Source organism: Girardinichthys multiradiatus, chromosome 4, assembly GCF_021462225.1.
Source record: "Girardinichthys multiradiatus isolate DD_20200921_A chromosome 4, DD_fGirMul_XY1, whole genome shotgun sequence".
Classification (NCBI taxonomy): domain Eukaryota; kingdom Metazoa; phylum Chordata; class Actinopteri; order Cyprinodontiformes; family Goodeidae; genus Girardinichthys; species Girardinichthys multiradiatus.
In genome coordinates this window covers 35589180-35613023 of record NC_061797.1, presented here as the reverse complement: position 1 = coordinate 35613023, position 23844 = coordinate 35589180, and the positions used below count along the sequence as shown (strand labels likewise).

General features: G+C 39.0%; 1 protein-coding gene across 3 annotated transcripts in view; it reads right to left on the bottom strand.

The window, feature by feature from the left end:
- Positions 1-23844, bottom strand: part of tln2a (talin 2a) — a 117905-nt gene that overhangs the window by 62702 nt on the left and 31359 nt on the right. For all 3 annotated transcript variants that reach the window (XM_047363036.1, XM_047363038.1, XM_047363037.1), the window contains one exon: positions 1536-1707. In XM_047363036.1, the coding sequence (XP_047218992.1) occupies positions 1536-1671 (136 nt within the window). In that variant the 5' untranslated portion in view covers positions 1672-1707. The remainder of the gene's footprint in view (positions 1-1535; positions 1708-23844) is intronic.

Below are 23844 nucleotides of genomic sequence, written 5' to 3'. Positions count from 1 at the left end.
TGATGAGGCTCTAACATGTGGTACTAGATGTGGAAAACATTTCCGATTTTATAGCTGAACTAATAAAGGCATAATGAAAAGCATATACATTAGATACATCTAAATACAAAATTAGATTAAACTTAGTAATTGGAGGAAACTTAAAGAACACAGAAAAACATCTGCCAATTTTTATGTCTCTTATTTAAAAAGTAGTAATCTTAAAATAATAGCTTATCAAAAGTATTCATCCCCCTTTAACTCTCGTCACAGTACAACCACAAACCTAATTGTGAATTGGAAAAAAAATTATACATGTTTTATAAAAGTTTTACCAAAGAAAAATCTGAAAAGTTTTTGTGCATTTGTATTTATCCCATTTACTTTCAAACACCTAAATAAAATCCAGTGAAAACAGTTGCCATCATGAGTCACCTTAGTAATCATCTTAGTATAGGTAGAGCTGTTCTGTGAAGGCGTCAGTGGTTTATTAGAGAACATTAGTTAACAAACAGCATCATAATGGCCAAAAACCACTATAGGCAGCTTGATATAAATTTGTGAAACAGTTTAAAGCTTGGTTAGCTTATGAAACAATACCACAGGCTTTGAACATCTCACAGAGCACTGTTCAATCAATCAGCAGAAAATGGAGGAAATTTAGAACAACTGCAACCTACCATGACATAGCTGACCAGCTAAACTGATGCCATGCAAGGACAGCATGAACCAGAGGCAGCCATTAAAGCTCATGGTATCTAAAGTAGCTGCAGAAATCCACAGCTCAGGTGGGAAAATCCATCGACACAAAAATCACAACACTCTACTACTATGGCTCTTATGTAAGAACGTTAAGTACAAATACATTGTTGAAAGAAAGTCGTAAGAATTCACTCTTAAAGTTTGCCACAAGCAATGTAGGGAACAGAGCAAACATGTGGGACAAGTTGCACTAGTCAGACAAGACTTAAGTTGAACTTCCTGGCCTTTCTGCAAAAACGCTGATTGTGGCGAAAAACTAACCCTGGACGTCACCTAGAAGTTAAATCCAATTATGTATATATGTACATTTAAAAGGATATTCTTAATTTCCACTATTATATATACCCCAAAAAAAATTCGCACTGTGAGCAAAGTGTACTGGAGTCAAATTCCTTGTTTGTCTGTCCAAACTTAGCAATAAAGATAAAATTCTGATTCTGAATTAAGAATCTGTTCCAGAGATCTCCATCCAATCTGGCTGAGCTCAAGTTTAAGCTTAAACTGGTAGAGACAAGAAACCTACTAGAGTTGCGGCTGTAATTGCAGCTGATTTTTATTTTAAAAGACTTTTGAACACAATGCATCCTTTCCGTTCCACAATTATGCACCATTTTGTGGTTTGCTATCACATAAAAAAACAATAAAATATACAAACAATAAAAACACAAATTTGTAGTTGTGATGTGACAAAATACAGAAAAGTACAAAGGATATGAATACTTTTACAAAGCACTGCATGTATGTTTGCCATTTTTTATTTTGGAACTATGTTTCGTCATTTCTTTAAGGCTCACCCTGTCCAGTTTGAGCCTCCGGGACCCTCTCTCTGATAATTCGGCACGCATCGTAGACAGCTGTGGAGGGCTCGAACTGCATCGTCTTCACAACATTGCATTGCCGCACACAGATCTTGAGCGACAGCACCACCATCTTGGCCAGCGGTGTAGACAGGGACTGCAGCTAAGCCTGGACAATAACACAAACAATACAGGTGAGGTGGGTTATTATACAGACAAACTTACCAACTAAGGCAAATGAGACAGACTTTGCCCAAATGTGCCATTATATACAATGTGATTTCAAAGTTTGAACAACTAAAAAGCAGGATATCTTATTTTCCTACTAGAAAAATTGCTGCAGTTTATTTGCATGAACTTGTGCCTTCTACTGCACAGAAGCACCAACAATCTCCCTCACGTTCACTGTCATAAACAATTAAACTTTATGAAAGTGCTAATTTGTGCACAGAGAAGTCATTGTTATGCTTCATAAGATAAAAGAGCCGACAACAAATTTATCACTTTCTGGAGATGGCCCATCTGGTCCTTGATGGGGACAAAAAACTAACTCACAATATTCTGAGCCAGTAAGGCAGCAAAACTAAAGTAGTTGGAAATGTAGAGGCCTTTTTTCTTCATGTGTTGCTTAAAAGAAGTTTAAATATATGAATATAATAATTTTGCTATTCATAAATTTTAGATTCAGAGCTACTGTGACGACAATCTAAATAGAGAAAGGGCAACAAAAGAGGTTTGTGCCATCTCTAACAGAGCACATCCTGTGTGACACCAACAGGAACAGAGAGCTGCTGTGACAGGGAGGTCGGAGGTCAAAGATCAGGTCAGGTCGCTGCTGACATTCATATGCAGCCTTCCCTCCACTCCGTTTGTTCATGACCCTGACCCAGACACTCAGAATCTGCTTCCTATGTGAGATCTGTTCACACACAGGAGGGAAGGTGTTTGACTGGCTCGCCATGTTCACACTTCTCTGCTGCAACCGACACTGGCAGCAATAAAATAATGCATTATTTCAAGCACATTTGGTTTGTTGGCAGAAGATGGAACATTCTTTACCATATTTTAATAAGGATTAGTTTGTCGCTCCTAGTTTGAAAGTTAAAATGGGGAAGCGCTAAGAATTCCAGGAGATGTGAGTTTGTGAATAAAATTTAACAAGGTTAATGTAAAGGTGTCATTTCTGGCATCTGAAACAGTGTAGCACAGACCTACTGATGCCAACTGTAAAGCTTCAGGCACACACTACTCTGGCACACACTGAAGCTGCCAATAGTGCCTTCAAGCTGTTAACACTAAAAATTCACCTTTATGTCATCTCTGACACAACCCTATCTCGAAAATAGACCTCGTCATGACGACCCGGCCATACAAGCCACCATAGCGGTCTCTGTGTGTCTTTATCTATTAAAGATGGAAATCAAAAGTGTGAAATTTGCCTTTTAGACTTCAGGTAAACCCTAACTCTCCAGGTTATTCATGTTTACAATAAATTGTACCTTTGGGTGCACAAAGGTTTGCCCGTCACTTAAATACAAGACTCAATTACTGTGCTACCATTTTAATAAATCTGAAAAAGCTGCAAGTTCTCTTTTTACCTGGACTTTGCATCATTCTTCAGCTGTTAGTCTTATGATGGTTTACTTTAACATGTATAATTCAACAGAAAAATAACTTTTTATAAAAGACTAGAAAACTGACAGGGGGTAAATTTACTGGCATATATATATTTTTCTTTTATTACATATTTTTTCTCCAGAAAGCTGAATTGATTTGACAACTTACTAATGTCTTAACTGTCTGGTTTCTCCTTTGTGTTTATTTCTTTCTGTAAACAAGCTGTATAAAAGTTACATTTATAATTCCTTTCTTCCTGTCTTTTACTAATAGCTGCAGCATTGGCCTACAGAACAAACAGAGAACATACAGACACAGAGCCATGACAACAGGATAAAGAGCAGGGTGATAAAACAGCATATTGATGCCTCATCAATAAGCTCAGACATGGAAACAGCTCATTTGTGGCCACATGTTAGGTATTAACTTTTTATAGAGCGCTTTGTTTTTTTGGCAAATTCATCAACACTGTACTACAAAGCAAACCCTTTACTGAGGATGTTATGTGATTATCTGTGTGTGGAAGCAAAAAGGATAAGCTTACCAACACATGCATGTGTAAATAATGTCCCACAGGTTCCACCCATGACATTCAGTGATGTACACCAGCTAAATTATTGATAAGACATCATTAGAATAGCACAATGAATAGATTAAATGGTGTGTGGTGATGCATCAACTTCACAGTAAATTTACATAAGCAGCAGCAAGGGTCCTTACATTTCACTGACTGAAAGCAGCATTACATGAAGACATAAAATCTATTTTCCTTTTTGTTATAAAATGATACGTTGGCCTTATTTTCCTTTGCTAATGCATGAAGGAACGATGTTAGACAGACAGGGAAGACTGCAGGGCTTCAGATTAGCTCTGTGTCTATAGAGCTTTGGCTTTTTGGTTAACAATCAACCTAGCGTTAGCAAGGTTGAATATTGGGGTTTTCCATTTTGGTCGGACAGACCAACTAGGCTGTGCAGTTCGACATTTGCAGCACAACAGGCGTTGCAGCTCTGACGTCACCCGGGATTATGGGATTTTGAAAGTTGGAAATCTGTCTGATACAAGAAGGTCAGAAGATTCATAACCGATCAAAGACCCCGCCGGCACTCCGGCAAAGGTGAAAACCAACAGAAGTTTGTTGCCAAGGAGATAAGTTTCCTCCTTGTTGATTCAGTCGACTGCAATGGTTCCTCACATTTCCCCAGTTTGGACGGAGGAGAAGTTTACCGTTTTTTAGTTGATCGTGGACACGTGACACTCCAGTCCCCCCCCCCCCTTATTTTTTTTCAGACCTACGTCTCCATCCTGAAACGAGCGAGGAGAAGAAGTCAACGTCAAAGTAATTTCGTTCTTTTTATATTAAATCAGATAGCTGTATTTGGGCAGGGTGAGGCATAGTAAAGGTGATTTAGAATCACCAGTAGTTAATACAAGGTATGAACTCATTGCATGCAATACTGATTGAAGTGTTTTATGCTGAGCTGTTTGATTTGCTGTGTAGGGTACGTGTTCATGTTATTGTTCGAGATATGGGGCAATCAGCTGTTAGCGGCTAATGGGTCGCAGCCACCGTTCTACCAGCTGATAGCCGCCATCCAGACGCATCAGCGCACCAAGAAGGCTCCCATGTACAGTGGTTTTGCTCCACTTTCCAAGTTAACCCTAATTGCACATTTTGTCTATAAAACTGTTGGTTTGATCTTCATAGACACTCAATGCGCATATATATTTTTTTAATAAATAGGTAAGTAGGTAGGTAGGTAAGGCCTACGCCAGGGTATTGGAGAGGAGAGTCCGACCGATAGTCGAACCTCGGCTTAAGGAGGAACAGTGTGGTTTTCGTCCCAGCCGTGGAACACTGGACCAGCTCTATACCCTCTACAGGGTGCTCGAGGGTTCATGGGAGTTTGCCCAACCGGTTCACATGTGTTTTGTGGACCTGGAGAAGGCATTCGACTGTGTCCCTCGTGATGCCCTATGGGGGGTGCTCCAGGAGTATGGAATCGGGGGCCCTTTATTAGGGGCCATCCGGTCCCTGTACGAGCGGAGCAGGAGTTTGGTCCGCATTACCGGCACTAAGTCGGACCTGTTCCCAGTGCATGTTGGACTCCGGCAGGGCTGCCCTTTGTCACCGGTCCTGTTCATAACTTTTATGGACAGGATTTCTAGACGCAGCCAAGGGCCGGAGGGGGTCTGGTTTGGGGACCAGTGGATTTCGTCTCTTCTTTTTGCGGATGACGTGGTCCTGCTGGCCCCCTCTAGCCAAGACCTACAGCATGCGCTGTGGCGGTTCGCAGCCGAGTGTGAAGCGGCTGGGATGAGGATCAGCTCCTCCAAGTCCGAGGCCATGGTACTCGACCGGAAAAGGGTGGCTTGTCCTCTTCAGGTTGGAGGGGAGTTCCTGCCTCAAGTGGAGGAGTTTAAGTATCTCGGGGTCTTGTTCACGAGTGAGGGAAGAATGGAGCGGGAGATTGACAGACGGATCGGTGCAGCTGCCACAGTAATGGGGGCGCTGTGCCGGTCCATTGTGGTGAAGAGAGAGCTTAGCCGAAAAGCAAAGCTCTCAATTTACTGGTCGGTCTACGTTCCTACCCTCACCTATGGCCATGAACTTTGGGTCATGACCGAAAGAACGAGATCACGGATACAAGCGGCTGAAATGAGCTTCCTCCGTAGGGTGGCCGGGCACTCCCTTAGAGATAGGGTGAGGAGCTCGGCCATCCGGGAGGAGCTCGGAGTAGAGCCGCTGCTCCTCCACATTGAGAGGAGCCAGTTGAGGTGGCTCAGGCATCTATACCGGATGCCTCCTGGACGCCTTCCTCGGGAGGTGTTCCAGGCACGTCCCACCGGGAGGAGGCCCAGGGGACGGCCCAGGACACGCTGGAGGGACTATGTCTCTCGGCTGGCCTGGGAACGCCTTGGGCTCCCCCTGGAGGAGCTGGAGGAGGTGTCTGGAGAGAGGGACGTCTGGGCGTCTCTGCTGAGTCTGCTGCCCCCGCGACCCGGTCCTGGATAAGCGGAAGACGACGAACGAACGAACGAATAATTATTTTAGATAGTCACTTTACCCTCTTCTGTAGAATAGTGCATATTTAGTTAGGTGCAAGAGTTCCCCCACCAATCAGTGAAGAAGATGAGTAAACAGTGACATTTAGCGTGGTTTTGGTTAAAATGATCAATTATTAATGATAATTAACTAATTGTAATTCAGTGCTTTGAGCCCATAATCACCACACCAGAGGACATCTCTGATTTTATTCGTAAGCAATGATTTTTGATTAAGAAAACTATTTTCCTGAATTCTGATTTTTAATTATAATTTTTGATAAATATTCATTAATTAATAATCATAATCCTTACAATGTTAACCAAAGCGCTAAGGTAAGGGTTAGAGTTAGTCTGATTCACTGCACTACCCACTATAGGAAGTAGCAGTTTAAATATCCTATTAGACATTTTATTTTATTCGGTTTCATTCTTATTTTTAGTGATTTTAGTATAAAGCCTCTTTTCAGGGTTTTAGAATATATGCTGCTTAAAATTTAAATAGAATTTAATGCCTTTTTACTGGCTCTATTGAGCCCGGCCCCACTCCACTCAGCCCACTTTGTGAGCGTTTTCGTTAATGTTTTTTCCGTACCAAAACCTACTTTCTTGGTCCCTGCTAATGGGCAGGTATGACTGGGCTGAGTTGGGACTACATGTGACATGAACAGATTGATGTTCACTGATTGGCCATGGGACCAGGAGAAATAAGAAGGTTTTCCAAGAGGTATTGCAGGGAAATATTAATAAAACTCAAGAGTGACTACAATAATATTATGCACCATAAAGAATGGGTCAAATCCAAATATAATTTTACCATTTACAAATCAAAAACCATGCCTGAAGACTGAAAGAAAAGAAAAATGACACATCAGCTTTCTGAATTAAATGTATGCATGCATGCATTGCAAAGCTGTATTTAATGACATCCTCAACCAGCTGGTCACACATAAAATCAGCTGTTCAGACGCACATTTTCCCCAAAACACAGAAAACAATACCTCCATGGAACCGCATGTTTGGGTTGGAAATGTATTGAAGGTCCGTATGTGAACCACCAACTGCAGCAACCCCAGATCATAGCACTGCCCCCACAGGCTTGGACAGTATGCACTAGGCATGATAAGTGCATCACTTCACCTGCCTCTCTTCTTACCCTGATGTGCCCGTCACTCTGGAACAGGGTAAATCGGACTCATCAGACCATATGACCTTCTTCCATTGCTCCAGAGTCCAATCTTTATGCTCCTTCGCAAATTGAAACCTTTTTTTCCAGTTAGCACTGATTAGTGGTTTTCTTAAGGCTACAAAACTGTTCAGTCCCAATCTCGAGTTCCCTTCACATTGTGAGTGTGGAAATACACTTACTTTCACTATTAAACAGAGCCCGGAGTTCTACTGTTATTTTTGTTCAATTTGATTTCACCAAACGTTTAAGTGATCACCGATCATGATCATTCAGGATTTTCTTCCAGCCACCTTTCTTCTTTGAAGCCAATGGGTCCACACTATCCTTCCAGTTTTTAATAATGCGTTGGACAGTTCTTAACCCAATTTTGGTATTTTCTGCAATCTCCCTACATGTTTTCTCTGCTTGATGCATGCCAATGATTTGACCCTTCTGAAACAGACTGACATCTTTTCCACAACCATGGGATGTGTTTTTCGACATGGTTGTTTAAGAAATGAGAAGCAACTCATTGCACCAGTTGGGGTTAAATAACTCTTTGCCAGCTGAAACATATCGCCCATGCAGTAATTATCCAATGGGAGGCCCATACCTATTTGCTTAGTTAAATCTAGGTGGCGACTTTTTATTTGGCCAGGCAGTGTATATTGGTAGTAAACACAGAACAGTTTGAACCAAGCATCTACATCTCTGGTATCAACTGGAATAAGCAGAGTATTTATACATTAATAGCAGGATATTAGAAGTGAAACCAGAAATGGGTACATCTAACAATAGTTTTATATTAAAAAAAGGAGAAACAAAACAGCCTAAACAATAAATAAATGAAATTGGTTCAAACTTAATCCCCTGAAGCTTTATGGAAATTGGTTATGTCACACACTGTGGCTATTTATTCTTCCCTTATACCCATCTGAGCCACTAAGATGTGATTTCTCAGCAAATCATACTTTACTTCACAGTACACAAACATCTTTACTACAATGACTGGTTTGTATACCAGTGAAACATGGTCGATAAAATATTGGGCTTTTTTTCTTTCCTGATATTTTTAACTCAGAGATCAGAGGGTTGATTGAGAGAACAAAGCTCCAATATAGCCCTTACAACAAATTTAAAGTAAATCTCTACATTTGCACATAAAGACAAAACAAAGCCTCAATCGAAGGCAGATTACCACTAAAGCACCGTATCATAGATTTTTCCTTCCTTGTGATGAGACAGAATTTTCAAAAGATCAAATGTTGTTGTAAAGCCACCCCAAAAAAACTAAGCCAGCTAATCCAACTCATTAGGCAGCCAACAAATTTACAAATTCATTCTGCAACCATCCCTGGACATGACAACATCATGACACTCTTTGGTTAAGATGAATTTCTGTTTAAAAAACACTACAAACCTAAGGAAATTAAAAAGAATATGTATGATATGGTAATCGACCAAATTGTTGTGAAGACATTTCACAAGTCTTGTGGTCCTAAAGAAAAAGTCAGGGGACAATCAAATCAACTAGTTTTGTCATGAGAAAACGATGATATGAATACTGCTGCCCGTTGCCAGCATAAATGGGCGAGAGGCAGGGTACAGGCTGGAGAAGCTGCCAGTTCACTGCAGAGCCAAAACAGACACATTAACAAACTCCCAGGCAAAATTCGGACCCAGGAACCTTCTTGTCTTAAACACGGCACCAAGGTCCTCCTCCTGCAGCTGCACACAATTAGCAGTTTACAACACCAGGGCTACATTCTCCTAAAAGAAGTTAAAATGGCAACAACAGCAGTGAGCTTCTGTAAACCTCCACCTGGAAACAACCCTCAGTCTGAACCTGCTGAATAGTGAGACTTTACACACACACACACACACACACACACACATGAAACATCAATATGGAATCAGTTACATACGGTTCACGCAATACAAAAACAAAAGGCTTCCTTCAGATGATTTTAAATCAAACTCCAACTGTTACACCTACACTCCTTTCATCTGCATTAGGCTGACAGAGGAAATAGAACCATACTCCATTGACAAAAGTTTTCCATCTGGTCTAGAACCGGGCTTCCCAGATAACTTACGCCCTCCTTTCCTGTGTGTTTATGCAATATAAAAATAAAAATAAATCTAATAGCATTGCCAGAACCATAGAAAGGATTATTTCCAATCAAAACTGAACCTCCTGTGAAGAAAATCACTCTTTCACAATGAGACCAACAAGCTGACTCAGCAGCCGGAATCAAACATTAAAGGTATTCAGGGTTACAAAAGGAGTCAATAATATTTCAGTTAACCACAGTTAACCACATAAAACCTCAACTGAGATGAACTGGTTCATTTTTAAAACAAATTTCAGGGAGGACAGACATGAAATATTTAGACTTATGGCAATAACTTTAGGTAATTCATCCATTTAACACTACCAGTATGTTGGTGCATAATCAAAACAAGCCAGTAATAATGTTTCTTGGCTACCTCAAACATACCAAGATATTATCCTTAGGACAGAAGTTTGAAAGACCAAGATATTTAAAAGAAAAATTTTATATTTTCCTGAAAAAAAAAATTAACAGCAAGGCACCATAAACATTATATCTTATAAAACATTGCATCCAAGCAGTCATTGGTGATTAGATTTTGCACACATTGATTCTTTGAAGATGCCTGAGCTTCAAAATATTGTGCAGCAATAAGTGACTACAACAAATCTATCAGCATAAACTAATTTAAGTCAATGCTGACTAAAGTGGAGTTGGCTGTTCTTTCATAATATTTAAACTGCAAATGGAGATATGCTCTAAATTCACACATACAGATATTAAATGAGTTAGCAATCTTAACACAGCTTCATGTTAAGGACACTGAATTTAAATCTTTAAGCTAAATAGCCTATAGTTAAGCAGCAACACCTTAAGGGTGACAGTGTCTCTGGTTTGTCAAATTTAAAACCTGTTAACCTTGTTTGCGTTACAGAGGGAAATAAACCTGAAACTAAAAGTGTTCCTCTTAAAATATTGTCGCAGTAAGTAAAAAACGGCTGGGTCAGTTGGGTCTTCCACCAGGTTCTGAAGCTGTGTTTTTAGCTTAGTATCATATATACCCAAAGCAAAAAGTGAGGAGATACTTCTGCCAGACATATTGTGGTGGAGAAGAAAGGTAATACTGTTACATTTAAGTATACTATTCAAGTAGCCAAGAGCAGCTAAGGAGCCTAAATGTGTTGATCTGGAGGATTCAGCTATTTTTACATGAACTGCAATACTCCGAAAAGGACTCAATAGACACATTTACACTGAAATTTAAACCTAATCATTCCGACTTGAATTAAATCTGACCTAAAATAAGGAATGATCTGAGATCACATTATGTAGACATGTATAGCCCTTAAACACTCCATTACACACTGCTGTTTTATAATGAGTCTTTGGTTATAGAATAACCAGGTCAACCTATTATAAGTAACTTTGGTCTATTTTCAGAAACCCAGTCCTAATTTTTGGACGTTTTTGAAAGACCTAATAATATTGAGTCTGTGCAGAATGGAGTGGCTGCAGATAGACAAAGAGATATTTTAGTTGAATAAACATATTAAGAAGATCAATAGTTAAAGTGTGGCCTTAAAAGTAAACAAAGCCACTAAAAGTAAACCCAACACCCAAAGGAGCAGCTAATAATCACCCTTAAAAATACTTCATGTCTTTGGTGTTTAATCGCTAAAAGAAATCAAAAAGGAGGACAAGTATTTAATTAATAACCTAGAACTTGCACCATACTTTCTGCACTTTTCTTTGATATTTCTAACATGGTCAGCTTTATGGGTTTGCTTTGCAATAATTGAGAGGAAAGCAACATTACAATAAATGAGGCACTGGGCCACTTGATAGCAGAGTAATCAGGGCGGAAATCACATGGCCTTAAATTGCATCAAGCACCGAGTTCTCAGTTCGATTTGCTGCCAGACAGACATTTACTGCATGTCACATCCCTGCAATCTTTCCCATATTTCCTGGCTGCAGGGACTACTCCCATCTGATCAATGGCAATAAATACGGCAGAAAAAAAGATGAGCTTATAAAATATGATGCACTTTAGCAAATTACAGATAACATTACCTGGGAGTAAATAAACTACCACTACTGTAACCAAACACACAAGAAGAACTTTCCATGCGCTAAAACTTAATGGAGGGAGTTTAACTTGAACATACTGGATTCTACAAAAAATTTCACTACATACAATGTACATATTATGTAATATATGCCTTTCTAAGAGTCCATGTGATGATTTTATCAACGTTTTGTGTTGGTATGCCAAATAGTCTCGCTCAAGTTCGAAGCAATCACTTATGAAGATCTAAAGCCTGCAGGCTGTAGAATATCTGGTAGCCGTTTGTCCTCGAAGAAAGCATTTTCACCAACCCTGTTCCAGCCGTGGGGTTCTGGCTGACATTCTGTGCACTGCCATCTTGCTCTTTTGTGTAGGACATTTCGGCTGTGAAAGGGAGGATTGTTTCTCTGCATCTTTGGCTCTGTGAAAAGCTCCAACCATCATTTGTGCTTATGTGTTGAACGGTAGTTCAAAGTATCCATCTTTTTGAAGTCTCTGAATGAAGGTTGCAGAAGGCGTGCCCTTCTGAGATCAGAGGCCCTGATCTGGGAAATCTTTAATTCTTACCTACCTCAGAATGAGTGTTTGTGTTATTCCAAGAGAGGAACAAGGGCCTAGCTTGAAGGTTTTTTCCTTGGACAGGGTATTTTTAGCCGGTATAGGACACCAGAACTAAAGCTGAGAGCTGTTTGGGCTAAATGTGGAGGCAAAAAACTAATTGTTTATGAGATGTGGGCAGAGAGCTAAGCATTACAGGTCCTTCTCAAAATATTAGCATATTGTGATAAAGTTCATTATTTTCCATAATGTCATGATGAAAATTTTACATTCATATATTTTAGATTCATTGCACACTAACTGAAATATTTCAGGTCTTTTATTGTCTTAATACGGATGATTTTGGCATACAGCTCATGAAAACCCAAAATTCCTCTCTCACAAAATTAGCATATTTCATCCGACCAATAAAAGAAAAGTGTTTTTAATACAAAAAACGTCAACCTTCAAATAATCATGTACAGTTATGCACTCAATACTTGGTCGGGAATCCTTTTGCAGAAATGACTGCTTCAATGGAGGCAATCAGCCTGTGGCACTGCTGAGGTCTTATGGAGGCCCAGGATGCTTTGATAGCGGCCTTTAGCTCATCCAGAATGTTGGGTCTTGAGTCTCTCAACGTTCTCTTCACAATATCCCACAGATTCTCTATGGGGTTCAGGTCAGGAGAGTTGGCAGGCCAATTGAGCACAGTGATACCATGGTCAGTAAAACATTTACCAGTGGTTTTGGCACTGTGAGCAGGTGCCAGGTCGTGCTGAAAAATGAAATCTTCATCTCCATAAAGCTTTTCAGCACATGGAAGCATGAAGTGCTCCAAAATCTCCTGATAGCTAGCTGCATTGACCCTGCCCTTGATAAAACACAGTGGACCAACACCAGCAGCTGACACGGCACCCCAGACCATCACTGACTGTGGGTACTTGACACTGGACTTCTGGCATTTTGGCATTTCCTTCTCCCAGTCTTCCTCCAGACTCTGGCACCTTGATTTCCGAATGACATGCAGAATTTGCTTTCATCCGAAAAAAGTACTTTGGACCACTCCAGTCCAGTGCTGCTTCTCTGTAGCCCAGGTCAGACGCTTCTGCCGCTGTTTCTGGTTCAAAAGTGGCTTGACCTGGGGAATGTGGCACCTGTAGCCCATTTCCTGCACACGCCTGTGCACAGTGGCTCTGGATGTTTCTACTCCAGACTCAGTCCACTGCTTCCGCAGGTTCCCCAAGGTCTGGAATCGGCTCTTCTCCACAATCTTCCTCAGGGTCCGGTCACCTCTTCTCGTTGTGCAGCGTTTTCTGCCACACTTTTTCCTTCCCAGACTTCCCACTGAGGTGCCTTGATACAGCACTCTGGGAACAGCCTATTCGTTCAGAAATTTCTTTCTGTGTCTTACCCTCTTACTTGAGGGTGTCAATAGTGGCCTTCTGGACAGCCGTCAGGTCGGCAGTCTTACCCATGATTGGGGTTTTGAGTGATGAACCAGACTGGGAGTTTTAAAGGCCTTTTGTGAGATAGGAATTTTGGGTTTTCATGAGCTGTATGCCAAAATCATCCGTATTAAGACAATAAAAGACCTGAAATATTTCAGTTAGTGTGCAATGAATCTAAAATATATGAATGTTAAATTTTCATCATGACATTATGGAAAATAATTAACTTTATCACAATATGCTAATATTTTGAGAAGGACCTGTATGTCCACAAATTGTCTACATGCTCATCCAGGAGGAGGGAATGCTGCAAGTCACTGACTGGATGCAATCTGCTGGGTTTCCTTAGATAGAAAAACTTTTTATCCAATTTGAATAATAAGCTAACTCCGACTGCACTGTTCAACTGTTAGTATTAATTGGAATGTATGTACCTGACTGTTGTGAAGTGCCTTGAGACAACATGTGTTGTGAATTGGCGCTATATAAATAAACTGAATTGAAAATTGAATTGAATTACAAACTGAGATTTCTTCAGATCTACACTCAAACAGAAGCATATGAGCTGCAAGTCAAAAACCTACAAATGTTATTAGCTTCAAGTATTAATGGAGAATTATAGATGCAAATGTATTTTCAAAGTATTTTCTATGACATGTCAGGACACGTTCACTCATTTAGGCCACGAGAGAGTCAGGCTTTAAGCAGTTAAGGTAGGGATCTAGATTCTCTAGTGAATAAACATAGAAACCGATGTTTACAGCTTCTAACCACGCCAACCACGACAGTTTAGAATGTCAACTGTAATTATCTGTAGTCCTTTTGCCTTAGATTCAAAATAGTAAAACTGAGCGTCTGCTTTGTCGTACAAACTGTGTGATGTTGCTTCTGTTCCTAATATAAATATTTAAAAGACAACTCACAGCAGGAAGACTAGAACAATTTTCTTAAGACCTTCTTAAATTTTAGTTCTTAAAGAGTGATCAGAATCTACTATAACTGGTATCTGGAGCTGAAAGCTTTACAAAAACTGGAAATCAGAAATTGATCTCAAAATTCTGATCGGTATGATTGTCAATCATCCTTTTTGTTGCGCTAGACACTGGTGGCCTTTTCATTTTTGTTATTTTTCGATAGTAGACAGACAGGAAATGGTGATAAACTTTGTATCCTATTATCATTTGTAAGATAAAATAATTTCAGAACCATTTTTGGGGATATTGGTGTCACATGTTTTATGTTAAAACCATCCATGACAACTGATGATATATCTGCTTCCTGAAGAGGATGAGAATTCACCACAATACTCTTGGATTGTTCTGATGGATATGCCATTTGGTTCTCAAATTATAAATGGGTTTCTACCAATTCAACAAAGTTTTTAAATAATAGATGACTGTCGAAATGAAAATCTAAAATAGGTTTAAAGAATTTGTTTTTCTAAAAGAAAACTAATGATGATAGCAAATCTATTTCAGTGAACTGACGTTGCCTCCTAATTTTATGTGCCACAGTTACAATCATTTGTAATAATAATCAGAGCTCTGTGGCAACATTTACAACTATCAATGTGGACAGAGCCCAAAGCCTCCAACCTGTGAATCTAGTGTGTGCTATGACTCTGGGTTTCTGAAGCCATTAATGAGACCTGGGGGCCTCAGGACAACCTATGGCTCAGTTCAGGATTATCAGTATCAAGAAGCTGTTTGACTTCTTACCTGGGTCTGTCACCATGGTAACTTATACCAGAAACGTAATCTCCTCTTTCTTTTATCTTACCTTACCTTATCTTTTTACAAGTTAGCTTATAAAAGAAAAAAAAAGACATATATCACAAACCAACCAGAACTAATTTTCTGTAACATCAGAATGTCTGGATGAAAGAAAAAGAACTAACACATTCACAATGAAGCAGAGCGGATCCCGTTGGGAATACCAAGGCCCTATTACAGTATCATTGGCTTCAATCCAACATTAGAACAGTTCATAAATCAAAGAGCTAAACCTAGGTAGAACCAGCGCATGTTGGTAGCCTTGATTCTAAAATGGTCAATTAGACATATTAATCCTTCTCGCTACTCATGTTTATCAGAGAGCTACTTGGTTGAATTAATAAACCTTTACAGAAAGTTTACAAAATCTTTTCTAAACCAGGACATCTTTGTCTTACTTGGTAAATCATAGTATCACATAACCACAATCTGGTCATATGATATGACAATGGCATCCCCTCTTATTTTACAAGATTGCTGTAAAAAGAAACAAATGTTCCTGGAGACGCTGTGACGGCATTTCCAAAACGCATTTTCCAATGCTGTGATCAATGATGAAACACACACAAAGAGGAAAATGTCAAATTGCAATTCGCTGCCTCTAAAATATGAGAAGCAGAGAAAGAAAAAAAACAATAAAAAACATGTGAAGTTGATCAGAATGGATAGATAAGGTCATTCCTGAAGCATGGTGTGTTTTACGATATTTATTTAACATTTAACATGTACGGCAACTAAATAATAATGAAATTGATCAGGTTGTTCAGGTTCAACAGTTTTATCCCAGGTTGTTTTAACAGAGTTTTTTATGAGAATCTGTAATAATTGATTTACATACTGTAACTAAAGCTGGATGACAATGGGAAACCTCAGTACTAAAAGATTATTCTGAAGCAACATTAATAAAGTGAAACATGTCTGTTAATTCCTAAAAGATGAGTCTGACATTTAATACAACAGACTAAAATGCACAAGTTAATCAACCTTTATAAGCTCTGAATGGCAATCTGAGGGGCAAATACTAAAAAAGAAAAAGATTTTGTTTTTCATATTATCATTAATGTACCCAAATAAACCAGTGTTTTGGTACTTTAAAACACACCAGTCAAAAGTGTGCACTTTAATGTATTTTTAGGGAGTTTAGGGGCATATGCATATGATGTATACAATGTGGGCAATCTTCCAATTTTTTCCCTTTTGTTGGATTCAGAACTACTACCTCTAACATGGAACCTGCACAATTTTTTTTATTTCTACTGGCTTTTCATAGGACTAAATATATATTTGATGTGTGTTTTCTCAGGTCCACAAACATCCTCCAACATAATCATAATGCTATAGGTTCTAAGTAATATTCCATGATGAATCACGACCGTTAAACTTTTCTTTTAATAACCATGGCTCCTGATAACTACGAATCCATCTGTTGACTTAGCTGTCATCATATTCATGCAGTGCAAACAAGGCATTCAATACTCTGGCTGCTCACTGGGAAAATATGAAATGGATCTAAAGCACATAGTCTTAGTCACATAAGACCCATCGGGCACGGTTCAGAGTGAAGTCATCACTATTCAGCACACTTCATGTGTTGGCAGTGGAGGAGGAGACGGTGAGGAATACAGGGAGGGTGAGGAACAGAGATATGACACCTAACTCCTGTTAAATATTCACTGTATGACTCAAAGGGGACACAGGCTAAAGAGGGGCCAGTTTTTTATTTTATTACTGTTTTATTTCTGTTCATTAAGCCCAATGCTCAACAAAGTTTCCTCTTTACCTTGGGTTTTGACTCCACCACTAAGTTTAAATGATCGTTAAATGTCACAGTTAAATAGGATGAATTTATAGCTTCACAGGCAAATACCTGACATGGAGCAAAGACAGGCTTTTTGCATAAATATTAACATGGATAGGGGAGTCAGGTGACAGACTGGGTAACAGGAAGGTCTCAGGTATACACATGCATATTTTACATATGCACAATTTATATGCACTTATATTTGTCTGAGTGAGAAAGAGAGCCTGGCAGGCAGGTGATGCACCTCTGTCAACAACAACTCCAATGCAAGTGTCGGGTTTCATGCAGAGAGGCAAACAGTCCCACTAGTCCATTGCAAAGCCTGTTGGCAATGCCCACTATAACATAATAGACCATCATACAGTCATTTATTCTTTTAAATGTCCCTGTACAGTGAAGAAAGATAGAGGAAAATCTACTGAATATATGTTAATAAATAAAAATAATTAATTAAGAAGATAAACAAAAAGCAGAGAAACCACAAATCCATGTTAACCTGAAACCACTTACTCCCACATTATCGTTTCCCCTTGAAGGCTAGTTGTCTATAAAGCATAGAATCAGCCTGCAACTTCTCTTTAGCTACTACATGATGTCTTCAGCCACAGATTACCATGGTATCACACTTACTGGTTGTAACCTGACTAATATCTGACATTTTTCACAAAGACAGCCAAATGAGAAAACAATAGCAATCAACTAGTGTCTGCTGTCATATTTATTTATGGATTAAAATGTCAAATTAATCAAGATTTGCAGGAGTCATCTGTGAAATGATCTCAGCTGTATTCAGACCACAAAGCGGCACAGTTTATGGATCAATTCCTCCACCTGAGACAGAGTGATGGCCCAGGTCTTACTACCTATTCTGATATGTTTATGAAGATATTGCACATGCACAGATCCTGATGACTCAGTTTAACAATTAAAGGAATCACTGAGAAGTAAAATATAATAAGCAACTCATAAGCTGAATGGTAGAAACCTGGAAAACAGGAACAAAGTTGAATTTTCATGAGGGAGTTTTCCCAATATAAAATTAACATGCTCACCTCAGTCCAATTTCCCTGCTCTACAGGTCCTTCTCAAAATATTAGCATATTGTGATAAAGTTCATTATTTTCCATAATGTCATGATGAAAATTTAACATTCATATATTTTAGATTCATTGCACACTAACTGAAATATTTCAGGTCTTTTATTGTCTTAATACGGATGATTTTGGCATACAGCTCATGAAAACCCAAAATTCCTATCTCACAAAATTAGCATATTTCATCCGACCAATAAAAGAAAAGTGTTTTTAATACAAAAAACGTCAACCTTCAAATAATCATGTACAGTTATGCACTCAATACTTGGTCAGGAATCCTTTTGCAGAAATGACTGCTTCAATGCGGCGTGGCATGGAGGCAATCAGCCTGTGGCACTGCTGAGGTCTTATGGAGGCCCAGGATGCTTTGATAGCGGCCTTTAGCTCATCCAGAGTGTTGGGTCTTGAGTCTCTCAACGTTCTCTTCACAATATCCCACAGATTCTCTATGGGGTTCAGGTCAGGAGAGTTGGCAGGCCAATTGAGCACAGTGATACCATGGTCAGTAAACCATTTACCAGTGGTTTTGGCACTGTGAGCAGGTGCCAGGTCATGCTGAAAAATGAAATGTTCATCTCCATAAAGCTTTTCAGCACATGGAAGCATGAAGTGCTCCAAAATCTCCTGATAGCTAGCTGCATTGACCCTGCCCTTGATAAAACACAGTGGACCAACACCAGCAGCTGACACGGCACCCCAGACCATCACTGACTGTGGGTACTTGACACTGGACTTCTGGCATTTTGGCATTTCCTTCTCCCCAGTCTTCCTCCAGACTCTGGCACCTTGATTTCCGAATGACATGCAGAATTTGCTTTCATCCGAAAAAAGTACTTTGGACCACTGAGCAACAGTCCATTGCTGCTTCTCTGTAGCCCAGGTCAGGCGCTTCTGCCGCTGTTTCTGGTTCAAATGTGGCTTGACCTGGGGAATGCGGCACCTGTAGCCCATTTCCTGCACACGCCTGTGCACGGTGGCTCTGGATGTTTCTACTCCAGACACAGTCCACTGCTTCCGCAGGTCCCCCAAGGTCTGGAATCGGCCCTTCTCCACAATCTTCCTCAGGGTCCGGTCACCTCTTCCCGTTGTGCAGCGTTTTCTGCCACACTTTTTCCTTCCCACAGACTTCCCACTGAGGTGCCTTGATACAGCACTCTGGGAACAGCCTATTCGTTCAGAAATTTATTTCTGTGTCTTACCCTCTTGCTTGAGGGTGTCAATAGTGGCCTTCTGGACAGCAGTCAGGTCGGCAGTCTTACCCATAATTGGGGTTTTGAGTGATGAACCAGGCTGGGAGTTTTAAAGGCCTCAGGAATCTTTTGCAGGTGTTTAGAGTTAACTCGTTGATTCAGATGATTAGGTTCATAGCTCGTTTAGAGACCCTTTTAATGATATGCTAATTTTGTGAGATAGGAATTTGGGGTTTTCATGAACTGTATGCCACAATCATCCGTATTAAGACAATAAAAGACCTGAAATATTTCAGTTAGTGTGCAATGAATCTAAAATATATGAATGTTAAATTTTCATCATGACATTATGGAAAATAATTAACTTTATCACAATATGCTAATATGTTGAGAAGGACCTGTACACTGGTTATTAACTGGCAAAACACGATGCCATCTATGCAGCTCCACACACACACACACACACACACACTTGGGGACAAATTCTTTCCAAGTGCAAACCTTCCACCAGCTCCAAAACCTTAGTCATCCACACAAATCTCACCTCTAAACACAAACAATCTGAAACTGGGGTGAAAGTTGTGTCACCTTTGAGAAAATACTTCAATGAAATTTAAGTCCAATACAAATTTATCTTTTTGTTCAAGTGTAAATCTTTTGCCTTTACCGAATTATGAAACAGCGTGCTGAAGCAGTTAGGTAAAAAGGGTCATTTCATTGTTTCTTTGGCATCTGGACAAACTTGGATTCGTTTGTAATTCAGGACTGGATCATCCTTAAACTCATTAGTTTGCGATCAGCAGTGCCTTCATTTCACAAAGTTCCAAAAAAATAGGTACCAAGTAATTCGATCTTGAGCTAAGCTGACCTACCACAGATGTTTGGACATAATCGTTGCAGCTAAATACATAATATACACTATACAAAGATAGCACAGCTACAAAGTTCATAGAAGTGCTCAACATATGTTGTAGCAATAATCTGTCTGCAAAGATGAAGCATTCCTCCACATCGGCATGCCAAATGCTTTTAGCAGTTGACCTGGCAGAGAAGCTGGATACTTTTTCTCATTCATTTAGCAAATTAGCACTCAGGCTGAACTTTCAGCCCAATATATGGTCAACTGGGTAAGCATGAAAAAAGGACATAAATATGAGAATGATGTCAAAGCAAAAAGTAACATTCTAAAGCAAACTTACTAAATTTTACATCCTTCATCCCAACACACACGTAGTAAATGCAATTGAGAAGTATCAATATGCATAGATCATATTTATGATGGGGCTTTCATAAAATGCTATTTTTTCATGTTTGGACCCATGTAAAATTTTGAAATACCATCATACATAACAAGATAATAAGTGACAGCACCTTAATATGACTGCAATTTGCAGCAGTAGAAACAAATTGGTTTCACTCAGGTGTCCCTCAGATTATTCAGCCAGTATTGAGACATAAAGGTACATACTAGTAGATGATGTATAAAGGGATCAGTGTGCATTCTAAAAACTCCTCGTTGTATTCAGACAAAGTTTTACTCAGAGCTCCAGGGGCAGCGCAACTTACTCCCATTCCAGGGAACTCTCTGAACTCTCCATTGCAGGGCCATGCAAAACCCATCCATCACAGAGATGTAAGACACATTACGCAAGACAGAAAGCACCCAACCATTGAGATCTTTAACACAAACATATCTCTAAAATTCTGTCAATGATATTTTATTCTAAATACTCTGGCAGAAAGAAAGTTGTATTCTGAATATGCTGTTCTTACACAGAGCTACATTCTATCTAAAACTGAATTAGGTTTGGATAAATTATTTTTTACAGGCTACAAAGAAGAGGGAGATAGTTAATAGACCAAGAATATATTTTGCAAGGCGCATTTATTTTTTGTTCCCATTTCAGCTTATGATCCCATTTAGTTCCACACAGGAAAACAACTCTTTTCCCTTTCTGCATTCTTTGTAGCAAGGCTACACTTCTAAAACCATAAACAATCTCCCCATTGCAAACACAATTCTAACTTAGGTGAAAGAGATTTTTGTTGTTAATGTCCTATGTGGTTTTATAAGCTTTGCCTCATTATGTTAGGAATCATTACTTAAATCTCCCCATGGAGATTTCTGGGCAGGGACCACTAGGAGGAGACCACAGGGAAGACCAAGAACTCGGAGGGACTATGTATCCCGTCTGGCCTAGGAACACCCACAGTGAGCTGGAGAATGTCACTGGGGAGAAGGATGTCTGGGGTTCCCTCCTGGACTGGTTGCCCCTGCAACCCAATCTCGGATAAGCGGAATACGATGGATGGACAGATGGATAGTTAAATCTTCCACGTATAGTTAAATCAATTATATTTGTTGTTTTTACTATGTGTTACATTTTTGCTTAAGTAAATTTTCTTCCTGAAACATAATGATCTGACATTGTGTTTATTGTTTTACCCACTTTTGAAAGGGTGTCTTACAATAAAGCATTCCTAATTTTCCGTTCAGTCAAAATAAAAATTAAAAATTAAAAAAAACAGTGCAAATGGCTTCCAGCAATTATCTTATTTATTTTTGGTACAACTGTCTGACACATAGACAAACACTACAGCAGTTAAATATGGATGGCAGTAATTTGTGTTAGTCATGGATGTCAAATATTCCTTTTTCTGAGGGAAATATGCAGCAGCTTGTGAAAGAAGTGGATTCATTAAAATGGTTCGACTTGAACAGTATTTATGTTCAAGGTAAGAAACATTTCTCTTCTAAGCAACATAAAAAAGCTACAGCCATGGGGGTTATAATTTCAGATGCAAATTGAAGCAAACTGTACAACAAAGGGGGAGGTGTATTTTGGTTTGTGGGTGAATCTGTGGAATAGTTTGGGTGAAGGCTTGAAACAAAGCATTAATTTAAATGAATAAAAAACAAAAAAGAGGTTTGGAGAGAGCTGCAGCTCTGAATGGGTTCTGGTGAGGCTTGCTCTTCATACTTTTTCTGTCACTAGGGATTTAGACATTGGTTGAAATTATTGTGCACAAATTCTAACTTGGGTAACATTGAAATTAGAAAATATGGGGGTGTTTATGGTTTTATTTGATATGTAAATAACTTAAGGATAAGGATATATATTAAAAAGGAGGTAGAAAACTTGTTTTTTACTATTATCTATTCCTTTTCCTCAGCATGTTTGTCTGGCTAGCAGACAAACATGTAAAGAAATGTATTTTTGTTTCCTTTTAGCTTATGTTCAAACAAATCAATGGATTAAACTAAACTATTCTGACATAGCACAATAACAGCCCTAAAATGCCCAATGTGATCTGAAAGCCACAAAAGCTGGTTGCACTGTATGCATGGCTACGTTTGCTGGAGAATTAAATAAATACTGTGTTTATTATTTAAAATATGATTGACTGGTAACATTACTTTACACAGTTCAGCAGCACAGTTGCATTACCAACTTTTTTAGTGAAGTGTATTTCTAATACTGCTTTTTTTGAGGCTGTAGACTGTATGCAGTGGTAGATTTATACCAAAACAAAAAGATGTCACTTATATCATTATCACAATAAACCCCAGAAAAAGCAGGATGAAATTTCAAGTTCATATCACATATCTCTGCCTAACCTTCAAAAACCTGAACTCAATGTCATTTTTGTGCTTTTGTCAGGTTTTAAAGGTATTTAGATAAAGCATGAGTCACTATATGAGCTTAACGGTATAATAAATGTTGAGTGAAAATACCATGATTTCATTGTATCCAGTGTTTAGATAAAAACATTTAAACAAAAATGCATAACGTGATCTAAAGGTATATATCCCTACTGCTGCTCAAACATAACATATTTATTATTACAGTTACAAGTATAATATCTATAGCAGTTATGAATTTCTATTTTGATACATAGACTTGGCATTTTTGGCTCGCAGTTGTAGTTTTAAAAACAGCGTATGATGGATGGCATTCCTTTAGATTCCATGCATAACATTTGTGTTTTTTTACAATCTGAAAAATTTCTAAATAGGAAAGTCTTCTTGTAAGCATGTAAAAAGTTTAGAGGCCTTCTTTCAACTAGATGACCATCTGTGCATTGCAACAGGTGGGGGAGGGGCACTGGTGCCATCATTTTGCTCCAAACAGAGAGAGAACTCCAGTTATTCTTACTCTGGCTTCTCATCGTAAATACTTTGAATCATAGAAAGAATATGATCAAACACTTTTGCGGTTTTAGAACCACAACTTTTTAAAACCTTTGTTTACCCTGATGCTGGTAACTGGCCCATGCCAATTTGAGATGGACTTAGGTTATTGGTTTAAAGTTTATAAACAAACACATGTCCTAAGCAAAGTTCAACCCTGTTCACTATTTAATAACTTTGATCCATAAAAAAAAAAAACTTTTCCAAAAGACCTAATGCTTTTGGGGACAAACTGTCTTTATTTGATTGTAAACAGAAATGTGACATCTTTAAAAGGAGGGAAAACATACAACAAAAGGCTAGAGATAAGTAACAGA